This window comes from Onychostruthus taczanowskii, unplaced genomic scaffold, assembly GCF_017590055.1.
Source record: "Onychostruthus taczanowskii isolate IOZ18803 unplaced genomic scaffold, ASM1759005v1 scaffold564, whole genome shotgun sequence".
Taxonomy (NCBI): Eukaryota; Metazoa; Chordata; class Aves; order Passeriformes; family Passeridae; genus Onychostruthus; species Onychostruthus taczanowskii.
Genome location: NW_024503280.1, coordinates 15,184 through 26,150, shown reverse-complemented (window position 1 = coordinate 26,150; position 10,967 = coordinate 15,184). Strand labels below are relative to the sequence as shown.

The 10,967-nt window shown below is 55.8% G+C and overlaps 2 protein-coding genes across 2 annotated transcripts in view; one reads left to right on the top strand and one right to left on the bottom strand.

The window, feature by feature from the left end:
• Positions 1-210: 210 nt before the first annotated feature.
• Positions 211-8,505, bottom strand: LOC121342963 (O-sialoglycoprotein endopeptidase). The gene is made up of 9 exons (XM_041417738.1): positions 8,331-8,505; positions 7,920-8,256; positions 7,420-7,627; positions 6,244-6,584; positions 2,146-2,249; positions 861-980; positions 574-649; positions 385-483; positions 211-306 (listed from the first exon to the last, which is right to left on the bottom strand). Exons 1-9 carry the CDS (start codon positions 8,443-8,445, stop codon positions 267-269), a joined length of 1,440 nt encoding a protein of 479 aa, XP_041273672.1. The 5' UTR covers positions 8,446-8,505; the 3' UTR covers positions 211-266.
• A 2,049-nt stretch (positions 8,506-10,554) lies between these two features.
• The window catches only part of APEX1 (apurinic/apyrimidinic endodeoxyribonuclease 1), a gene marked incomplete at its 5' end in the record, with an annotated part of 2,602 nt that continues 2,189 nt past the window's right edge, over positions 10,555-10,967 (top strand). The window contains one exon of the mRNA XM_041417737.1: positions 10,555-10,582. Within this exon, the coding sequence (XP_041273671.1) occupies positions 10,555-10,582 (28 nt within the window). The remainder of the gene's footprint in view (positions 10,583-10,967) is intronic.

Here is a 10,967-nt window from a genome sequence, read left to right as displayed (position 1 = left end):
TTGACAGACACACAAGGGGCGTGGCTTGCAGGTGTTGATTGACAGATAAGGTATTAATATAACCTAATGAAAGGGGTGTGGCTTCCCACATTGATTGACAGCAACAGCTGGTGATTGACAAGGAGTGTCAGGAGCTGATTGGTCCTCCCTAGATGGGCGGGGTCGCCACCTGAACGACATCACTCGGAAAAAAGAGGCGTGGCCACACCATGAGGGGGTGGGGACTCTTTTATTAAGTGGGCGTGGCCTCCAGGGGCGTGGCCACCTCAATCCCTCCAGGTCACCTCCACCTCATCCGTCCGGTACCTGCCGCGGCCGGGGGTCAAAGGTCAGAGCCCGGCCAATCCCCGCCCGGCCCCGCCCACCCGGGCCCCGCCCCCTGACCTCTGCGTGATCCCCGATTGGCCGAGCTCGGTCACCTGCCCCACCCTCAGCATCTCGCAGCCGGCCTGGGCGATCATGGCGCCGTTGTCGACGCAATACCTGCGGGGTCAAAAGGTCAGGGGCGTGCCCCGCCCACCCCCGCCCCTCCCGAGGCGGGCCCCGCCCCTCCCGAGCCGGCCCCGCCCTCACCTGTCGTCTATGGGGCAGAGCTCCGCCCCCCGGGCTCTGCACATGCTCTGTAGCATCTCCTGCAGCCGGTGGTTACCTGGCAGGGGTGGGCGTGGCTGTGGGCGTGGCCAAACCGACCCCCGGCTCCTCCCCGCATGCAAATGAGGGTGTTTATACAGGGGCGAGGCCACGCCCATTCGGCCTCGCTCGCTCCCGCCCCCGCGGGTGTGACCACGCCCAGCCTGTGTGAGGCCACGCCCAGCCTGTGTGAGGCCACGCCCACTCTGGGCGAGGCCACGCCCACTCACAGGCCACGCCCCCCACGAGCAGCAGGTGCCGCGCCCGGGTCAGCGCCAGCGCGCGCTCGGTGACCTCGGCCAGCATGGCGAACGCCGTCTCCTGGGGAGGGGAGCCACAGTCACCCCCAAAACTGCCCCAAAACTGCCCAAAACAGCCCCCAAAACTGCCCCAAAACGGCCCCGAAAATATCCCAAAAACAGCCCCAAAAACTGCCCTGAAACAGCCCCAAAAACTGCCCGAAACAGCCCCATAAACTGCTCAAAAACTGCCCAAAAAACTGCCCAAAAACTGCTCAAAAATGCCCCAAAATCTGCCCCAAAACGGCCCCGAAACAGCCCCAAAAACTGCCCCAAAACGGCCCCAAAAACTGCCCCAAAAACCGCCCGAAACAGCCCCGAAAATATCCCAAAAACTGCCTAAAAACTGCCCAAAAAACAGCCCGAAACAGCCCCGAAAACTGCCCCAAACAGCCCCGAAAATGTCCCAAAATGGCCCCGAAAATATCCCAAAAACTGCCCAAAAATGGCCCAAAAAACTGCCCAAAAACTGACCAAAAAACTGCCCAAAAACTGCCCGAAACAGCCCCAAAAACTGCCCCAAAAACTACCCAAAACAGCCCCGAAAATATCCCAAAAACTGCCCCAAAAGTGTCCCAAAACGGCCCCAAACGGCCCCGAAAATATCCCAAAAACTGCCCCAAAAGTGTCCCAAAACGGCCCCAAACGGCCCCGAAAATATCCCAATAACTGCCTAAAAACTGCCCAAAACAGCCCCGAAAACTGCCCCAAACGGCCCCGAAAATGTCCCAAAAACTGCCCAAAAAACTGCCTGAAATGGCCCCGAAAATATCCCAAAAACTGCCCCAAAAGTGTCCCAGAACGGCCCCAAACGGCCCCGAAAATATCCCAATAACTGCCTAAAAACTGCCCAAAACAGCCCCGAAAACTGCCCAAAATGGCCCCAAAAACAGCCCCAAAAATGTCCCAAAACGGCCCCAAAAACAGCCCAAAAAACTGTCCAAAAACTGCCCGAAACAGCCCCAAAAATATCCCAAAAACTACCCCAAAAACAGCCCCAAAAACTGCCCCGAAAATGTCCCAAAAACTGCCCAAAACGGCTTTGGGGTGATTTTGGGGGATTTTGGGGTGATTTTGGGGGTTTTGGGTGTCTGTTCCCTGCGTGGTTTGGGGTCAGTCTGGGGCCAGATTTGGTATTATTTTTGGGGTGATTTTGGGGGATTTTTGGGTGATTTTTTGGGGTGATTTTGGGGTCAGTTTTGGGGTTATTTTTGGGGTGATTTTGGGGTGATTTTGGGTACCTGCAGGTGCGAGAGCAGCCCCGAGAAGGAAACGTCCAGGCCCTTCACCACGTAGGGCAGCGGCAGCAGGCGGCGCCCCCTGGGGATTTTGGGGTGAATTCGGGGGACTTTGGGAAAACTCGGGGGAATTTGGGGGATTTTGGGAAAATTCAGGGTGAATTTGGGGGGAATTCGGGGGATTTGGGGAAAATTCGGGGGATTTTGGGGAGAATTTGGGAGACTATGGGGAAATTCGGGGAGAATTTGGGGTGAATTTGGGGGATTTTGGGGGACTTGAGGTGAATTTGGGGGGAATCCAGGGGATTTGGGGAAAATTCAGGGTGAATTTGGGGGATTTTGGGAAAACTCGGGGGAATTTGGGGAAAATTCGGGGGATTTTGGGAAAATTTGGGGTGAATTTGGGGTGAATTTGGGAGATTTTGGGGAAATTTGGGGTGAATTTGGGGAGAATTCGGGGGATTTGGGGAAAATTCGGGGAGAATTTGGGGGATTTTGGGAAAATTCGGGGGATTTTGGGAAAATTTGGGGGAATTTGGGGAAATTCAGGGGATTTTGGGGAAATTCGGGGGAATTTGGGGAAATTCGGGGGAATTTGGGGAAATTCGGGGGAATTTGGGGAAATTCGGGGGAATTTTGGGATCATTTCTGGGGTCATTTTTGGGCCGTTTTTGGGATCATTTTTGGGAATTTTGGGATTATTTCTGGGGTCATTTTTGGGGCCGTTTTTGGGGATTTTGGGATCATTTTTAGGATCATTTTTGGGGATTTTGGGGTCACTTTCAGGGATTTTGGGGTCATTTTTGGAGTCAATTTTAAGATCATTTTTGGGTATTTTGGGATCATTTTTGGGATCATTTCTAGGGATTTTGGGATCATTTTTGGGGCCAGATTTGGGATCATTTTGGGGTCATTTTTGGGGATTTTGGGGTCATTTTTGGGGCCATTTTTGGGATTTTGGGATCATTTTTACGGTCAGTTTTGGGGATTTCGGGATCATTTCTGGGATCATTTTTGGGAATTATTTTTGGGATTCTTAGGATCATTTTTGGGAATTTTGGGATTATTTTTGGGATAATTTTTGGGACCATTTTTGGGATCATTTTTGGGATCATTTTCGGGACCATTTTTGGGGATTTTGGGATCATTTTTGGGATCATTTTTGGGAATTTTGGAATTATTTTTGGGATCATTTTTGGGGCCATTTTTGGGGCCCTTTTTGGGGCCATTTTTGGGGATTTTGGGGTCAATTCTGGGGCCATTTTTGGGGTCATTTTGGGGCCATTTTTGGGATCATTTTTGGGGATTTCAGGATTATTTTTGGGGCCGTTTTTGGGGATTTTGCGACTATTTTTGGGACCATTTTTGGGGCCATTTTTGGGGATTTTGGGGTCAATTCTGGGGTCATTTTTGGGATCATTTTCGGGGATTTCGGGATTATTTTTGGGATCATTTTTGGGGCCATTTTTGGGGCCATTTTTGGGATCATTTTTGGGGATTTTGGGGCCATTTTTGGGGCCATTTTTGGGGCCGTTTTTGGGGCCGTTTTTGGGGATTTTGGGACATTTTGGAATCTCGGGAATTTTTGGGGATTTTTTTTGGGAATTTTTGGGGCCGTTTTTGGGGATTTTGGGACATTTTGGGACATTTTGGGACATTTTGGAATCTCGGGAATTTTTGGGGATTTTTTGGTGAATTTTTGGGGAATTTTGGTGAATTTTTGGGGCCGTTTTTGGGGTTTTTGGAACATTTTGGGTTATTTTGGGACATTTTGGAATCTCGGGAATTTTTGGGGATTTTTTGGGAATTTTTGGGGCCGTTTTTGGACATTTTGGGTTATTTTGGGACATTTTGGAATCTCGGGATTTTTTGGGGATTTTTGGGGAATTTTTGGGGATTTTTTTGGGAATTTTTGGGGCCGTTTTTGGACATTTTGGGTTATTTTGGGACATTTTGGAATCTCGGGATTTTTTGGGGATTTTTGGGGAATTTTTGGGGATTTTTTTGGGAATTTTTGGGGCCGTTTTTGGACATTTTGGGTTATTTTGGGACATTTTGGAATCTCGGGATTTTTTGGGGATTTTTGGGGAATTTTTGGGGATTTTTTTGGGAATTTTTGGGGCCGTTTTTGGACATTTTGGGTTATTTTGGGACATTTTGGAATCTCGGGATTTTTTGGGGATTTTTGGGGAATTTTTGGGGATTTTTTTGGGAATTTTTGGGGCCGTTTTTGGACATTTTGGGTTATTTTGGGACATTTTGGAATCTCGGGATTTTTTGGGGATTTTTGGGGAATTTTTGGGGATTTTTTTGGGAATTTTTGGGGCCGTTTTTGGACATTTTGGGTTATTTTGGGACATTTTGGAATCTCGGGATTTTTTGGGGATTTTTGGGGAATTTTTGGGGATTTTTTTGGGAATTTTTGGGGCCGTTTTTGGACATTTTGGGTTATTTTGGGACATTTTGGAATCTCGGGATTTTTTGGGGATTTTTGGGGAATTTTTGGGGATTTTTTTGGGAATTTTTGGGGCCGTTTTTGGACATTTTGGGTTATTTTGGGACATTTTGGAATCTCGGGATTTTTTGGGGATTTTTGGGGAATTTTTGGGGATTTTTTTGGGAATTTTTGGGGCCGTTTTTGGACATTTTGGGTTATTTTGGGACATTTTGGAATCTCGGGATTTTTTGGGGATTTTTGGGGAATTTTTGGGGATTTTTTTGGGAATTTTTGGGGCCGTTTTTGGACATTTTGGGTTATTTTGGGACATTTTGGAATCTCGGGATTTTTTGGGGATTTTTGGGGAATTTTTGGGGATTTTTTTGGGAATTTTTGGGGCCGTTTTTGGACATTTTGGGTTATTTTGGGACATTTTGGAATCTCGGGATTTTTTGGGGATTTTTGGGGAATTTTTGGGGATTTTTTTGGGAATTTTTGGGGCCGTTTTTGGACATTTTGGGTTATTTTGGGACATTTTGGAATCTCGGGATTTTTTGGGGATTTTTGGGGAATTTTTGGGGATTTTTTTGGGAATTTTTGGGGCCGTTTTTGGACATTTTGGGTTATTTTGGGACATTTTGGAATCTCGGGATTTTTTGGGGATTTTTGGGGAATTTTTGGGGATTTTTTTGGGAATTTTTGGGGCCGTTTTTGGACATTTTGGGTTATTTTGGGACATTTTGGAATCTCGGGATTTTTTGGGGATTTTTGGGGAATTTTTGGGGATTTTTTTGGGAATTTTTGGGGCCGTTTTTGGACATTTTGGGTTATTTTGGGACATTTTGGAATCTCGGGATTTTTTGGGGATTTTTGGGGAATTTTTGGGGATTTTTTTGGGAATTTTTGGGGCCGTTTTTGGACATTTTGGGTTATTTTGGGACATTTTGGAATCTCGGGATTTTTTGGGGATTTTTGGGGAATTTTTGGGGATTTTTTTGGGAATTTTTGGGGCCGTTTTTGGACATTTTGGGTTATTTTGGGACATTTTGGAATCTCGGGATTTTTTGGGGATTTTTGGGGAATTTTTGGGGATTTTTTTGGGAATTTTTGGGGCCGTTTTTGGACATTTTGGGTTATTTTGGGACATTTTGGAATCTCGGGATTTTTTGGGGATTTTTGGGGAATTTTTGGGGATTTTTTTGGGAATTTTTGTTTGGGGCCATTTTTGGGGCCATTTTTGGGGCCATTTTTGGGGATTTTGGGGTCATTTTGGGACCATTTTTGGGGCCATTTTTGGGGATTTTGGGGTCAATTCTTTGGGGCCAGATTTGGGATCATTTTGGGGTCATTTTTGGGGATTTTGGGGTCATTTTTGGGGCCATTTTTGGGATTTTGGGATCATTTTTACGGTCAGTTTTGGGGATTTCGGGATCATTTCTGGGATCATTTTTGGGAATTATTTTTGGGATTCTTAGGATCATTTTTGGGAATTTTGGGATTATTTTTGGGATAATTTTTGGGACCATTTTTGGGATCATTTTTGGGATCATTTTCGGGACCATTTTTGGGGATTTTGGGATCATTTTTGGGATCATTTTTGGGGCCATTTTTGGGGATTTTGGGGCCGTTTTGGGGTCACCTCTTGGCCAGCTGCTCCACGTTGTACCCGGGGCTGGGAGCGTTGGGGATCTGCGGGGAAAGGGGCGTGGTCAGCGGGGGCGTGGCCCGGGGGCGTGGCCCTGCTGGGGGGGGCGTGGCCCTGCAGGTGGGCGTGTCCCTTTCCCGGTGGGCGTGTCCCTTCCCCTGGGGGCGTGTCCCTTTCCCAGGGGCGTGTCCCTTTCCCAGTAGGCGTGTCCCTGCCCGGTGGGCGTGTCCCTTCCCCAGTGGGCGTGTCCCTCTCCCGGTGGGCGTGTCCCTTTCCCGGTGGGCGTGTCCCTTTCCCGGTGGGTGTGTCCCTTTCCCGGTGGGTGTGTCCCTTTCCTGGTGGGCGTATTTTTGGGGCCATTTTTGGGGCCATTTTTGGGGATTTTGGGGTCATTTTGGGACCATTTTTGGGGCCATTTTTGGGGATTTTGGGGTCAATTCTGGGGCCATTTTTGGGGTCATTTTGGGGCCATTTTTGGGATCATTTTTGGGGATTTCAGGATTATTTTTGGGGCCGTTTTTGGGGATTTTGCGACTATTTTTGGGACCATTTTTGGGGCCATTTTTGGGGATTTTGGGGTCAATTCTGGGGTCATTTTTGGGATCATTTTCGGGGATTTCGGGTGTCCCTTCCCCAGTGGGCGTGTCCCTCTCCCGGTGGGCGTGTCCCTTTCCCGGTGGGCGTGTCCCTTTCCTGGTGGGCGTGTCCATTTCCCGGTAGGCGTGTCCCTGCCCAGTGGGCGTGTCCCTTTCCCAGTGGCGTGTCCCGGTGGGTGTGTCCCTGTCGGTGGGCGTGTCCCTTTCCCAGTGGGCGTGTCCCGGGGGCGTGTCCCCTTCCTGGTGGGCATGTCCCTTTCACAGTGGGCGTGTCCCAGTGGGTGTGTCTGTCCCTGCCGGGGGGCGTGCCCTTTCTCCAGTGGGTGTGTCCCGGTGGGCGTGTCCCTTTCCCGGTGGGCGTGCCCTTTCTCCAGTGGGCGTGTCCCGGTGGGCGTGTCCCTTTCCCGGTGGGCGTGCCCCTTCCCCGGTGGGCGTGTCCCCTTCCCAGTGGGCGTGTCCTGGGGGCATGTCCCCTTCCTGGTGGGCATGTCCCTTTCCCAGTGGGTGTGTCCCTTTCCCGGTGGGCGTGTCCCTTTCCCAGGGGCGTGATACCGGATCAACACCGGACCAATACCGGATCAATACCGGATCTACAAACCCCGTTCCCGTTCCCGCTCCCGTTCCCGTTCCGGTTCCGGTTCCCGTTCCGGTTCCGGTTCCCGCTCCCGTTCCCGCTCCCGTTCCCGGTTCCCGGTTCCCATTCCGGGTTCCGGTTCCCGTTCCGGTTCTGGTTCCCGTTCCCGTTCCGGTTCCCTCTCCCGTTCCCATTCCCGCTCCCGGTTCTGGTTCCCGTTCCCGTTCCCGTTCCGGTTCCCGGTTCCTGTTCCCGTTCCGGTTCCCGCTCCCGTTCCCGCTCCCGGTTCCCGTTCCCGTTCCGGTTCCCGTTCCCGCTCCCGGTTCCCGTTCCCGTCCGGTTCCCGTTCCCGTTCCCGTTCCCGTTCTGTTCCCGTTCCCGTTCCCGGTTCCGGTTCCGGGTTCCCGTTCCGGTTCCCGTTCCCGCTCCCGGTTCCCGTTCCCGTTCCGGTTCCCGTTCCGGGTTCCCTTCCGGTTCCGGTTCCCGGTTTCCGTTCCCGCTCCCGGTTCCCGTTCCGGTTCCCGGTTCCCGTTCCCGCTCCCGGTTCCCGTTCCCGTCCGGTTCCCGTTCCCGCTCCCGGTTCCCGTTCCCGTTCCGGTTCCCGTTCCGGGTTCCCGTTCCGGTTCCGGGTTCCCGTTCCGGTTCCCGTTCCCGTTCCCGTTCCCGTTCCCGTTCTGTTCCCGTTCCCGTTCCCGGTTCCGGTTCCGGTTCCCGTACCCTTGGTGAAGGCCACGCCGTCGATGTCGGCGGGGCCCAGCCGCGCCTCGCGCAGCGCCGCCCGCACCAGCCCCAGCAGCGCGGCCCGGTGGTGCCGCCCGGTGGGCCCGGGGGCGAACCCTGCGGGGGGAGCGGGATCAGCACCGGGGCACCGGAACCGGCAGAGCGGCGGGGGAGAGGGGAAGTGACGTCACCGTGTCCCGGCGGCGTGACGTAGGTGGCGCGGCGGTTGCTGAGGACGGCGCCGTCGCGCACCACCCCCGCCCCCACCTTGTTGGCGGAGCCCTCCAGGCCCAGCACGGTCGGCATGACGTCACGGACGGAGCGAGGGAGAACCGCAGTGACGTCACGCCGCCGCCGCTCCGCCGCCGCCTCACGGCGATTCTCCCGCCGCTCCGCTGCGTCACTTCCGCTTCCTGCCTTTCCCCCTCCTCTTCCTCCTCCCGAGCGTTTCCGCTTCCGGCCACGCCCCCTTCCCGAGCATCCCCCTCACGCCTCTCCCCGAGCGCGCGCCGGGACGCTCGCGCCGCTCCCGCCGCCGCCGCTGATTGGCTCCGCGCCCTGAGGCACGGCGCGCTCTGATTGGCTCCGCGCGCTGAGGTACGGCGCGCTCTGATTGGCTCCGCGCCCTGAGGCACGGCGAGCCCTGATTGGCTCCGTGCGCTGAGGCACGGCGCGCTCTGATTGGCTCCGCGCGCTGAGGTACGGCGCGCTCTGATTGGCTCCGCGCCCTGAGGCACGGCGAGCCCTGATTGGCTCCGCGCGCTGAGGCACGGCGCGCTCTGATTGGCTCCGCGCGCTGAGGTACGGCGCGCTCTGATTGGCTCCGCGCCCTGAGGCACGGCGAGCCCTGATTGGCTCCGTGCGCTGAGGCACGGCGCGCTCTGATTGGCTCCGCGCGGTGAGGCACGGCGCGCTCTGATTGGCGGGCGGGAGAGCGCTGAGAGGGGGGGGGCGGGATTAACCGGGAGAAGGGCGCGCGTTTATTGGTTACTGAGGAAGATGATTGACAAGCAGCGGGCGAGCGGAGAGGGCGGGATCGGGCCCGTTCGGAGCCGATCGCTCCCGGTGCCGGTTCAGGCTCCGTTCGGGCCCGGTTCGGGCCCCGGTCCCGCCCCCAGGGCCGCACGTGGCGGCGGCGGGCGCCGATTGGCTGGCGCGGCGTGAGGGGAGGCGCGCTCTGATTGGCTGCGCTGTGAGGGGGAGCTCCATGACGCGCTCTGATTGGCTCTGTTGAACGCAGGAGGGCGGAGTTAAGACACCGGCGCGCTCTGATTGGTTGCAGAGGCGAGGCTTGAAGGGCGGAAGGGGCGGGGCCAGCGCCATGCCGAAGCGCGGGAAGAAGAAGGAGGAGACGGGATCAGCACCGGCGCACCGGAACCGGCAGAGCGGGGGGGGAGAGGGGAAGTGACGTCACCGTGTCCCGGCGGCGTGACGTAGGTGGCGCGGCGGTTGCTGAGGACGGCGCCGTCGCGCACCACCCCCGCCCCCACCTTGTTGGCGGAGCCCTCCAGGCCCAGCACGGTCGGCATGACGTCACGGACGGAGCGTGGAGGGGGGGGGAACCGCAGTGACGTCACGCCGCCGCCGCTCCGCCGCTCCGCCGCCGCCTCACGGCGATTCTCCCGCCGCTCCGCTGCGTCACTTCCGCTTCCCGCCTTTCCCCCTCCTCCTCCTCCCGAGCGTTTCCGCTTCCGGCCACGCCCCCTTCCCGAGCATCCCCCTCACGCCTCTCCCCGAGCGCGCGCCGGGACGCTCGCGCCGCTCCCGCCGCCGCCGCTGATTGGCTCCGTGCGCTGAGGCACGGCGCGCTCTGATTGGCTCCGCGCGCTGAGGTACGGCGCGCTCTGATTGGCTCCGCGCCCTGAGGCACGGCGAGCCCTGATTGGCTCCGTGCGCTGAGGCACGGCGCGCTCTGATTGGCTCCGCGCGGTGAGGCACGGCGCGCTCTGATTGGCGGGCGGGAGAGCGCTGAGAGGGGGGGGGCGGGATTAACCGGGAGAAGGGCGCGCGTTTATTGGTTACTGAGGAAGATGATTGACAAGCAGCGGGCGAGCGGAGAGGGCGGGATCGGGCCCGTTCGGAGCCGATCGCTCCCGGTGCCGGTTCAGGCTCCGTTCGGGCCCGGTTCGGGCCCCGGTCCCGCCCCCAGGGCCGCACGTGGCGGCGGCGGGCGCCGATTGGCTGGCGCGGCGTGAGGGGAGGCGCGCTCTGATTGGCTGCGCTGTGAGGGGGAGCTCCATGACGCGCTCTGATTGGCTCTGTTGAACGCAGGAGGGCGGAGTTAAGACACCGGCGCGCTCTGATTGGTTGCAGAGGCGAGGCTTGAAGGGCGGAAGGGGCGGGGCCAGCGCCATGCCGAAGCGCGGGAAGAAGAAGGAGGAGAACGGGAGCGGGGACGAGGCCGGTGAGTGACCAATAAAGCTGGACGTCACCTACGGCATCGGTGAGAGCCCCAAAACACCCCAAAAATGGCCCCAAAATCACCCAAATCCGTTGAGCCAAAATTGGTCTGAAATCGGACCAAAACTGCCCCAAAACCGCCCCAAAAATGGCACCAAAATCACCCAAATGCGTTGAGGCAAAATTGGTCTGAAATCGGACCAAAACTGCCCCAAAACCACCCCAAAACTGCCCCAAAAACAGCCCCAGAGTCACCCGAAAACAGCCCCAGAGTCACCCTAAAACTGCCCCGAAACTGCCCCAAAAACAGCCCCAAAATCACCCAAATTCATTGACCCAAAATTGGCCCGAAACTGCCCCAAAATCACCCCAAAACCATTCCCAGCCTCTCCCAGTCCCTCCCAGTCCCCCCCAATCCCCTCCCAGTG

Excerpts from the sequence above, each read along its gene's own strand:
- LOC121342963 (XM_041417738.1), bottom strand. The coding sequence starts at position 8,445 with ATGCCGACCGTGCTGGGCCTGGAGGGCTCCGCCAACAAGGTGGGGGCG. Across the intron at positions 650-860 it reads GCTCGTGGGGGGCGTGGCCT|GTAACCACCGGCTGCAGGAG; the intron begins GTGAGTGGGCGT and ends CACCCCTGCCAG. Across the intron at positions 307-384 it reads CAATCGGGGATCACGCAGAG|GTACCGGACGGATGAGGTGG; the intron begins GTCAGGGGGCGG and ends CGGCCGCGGCAG.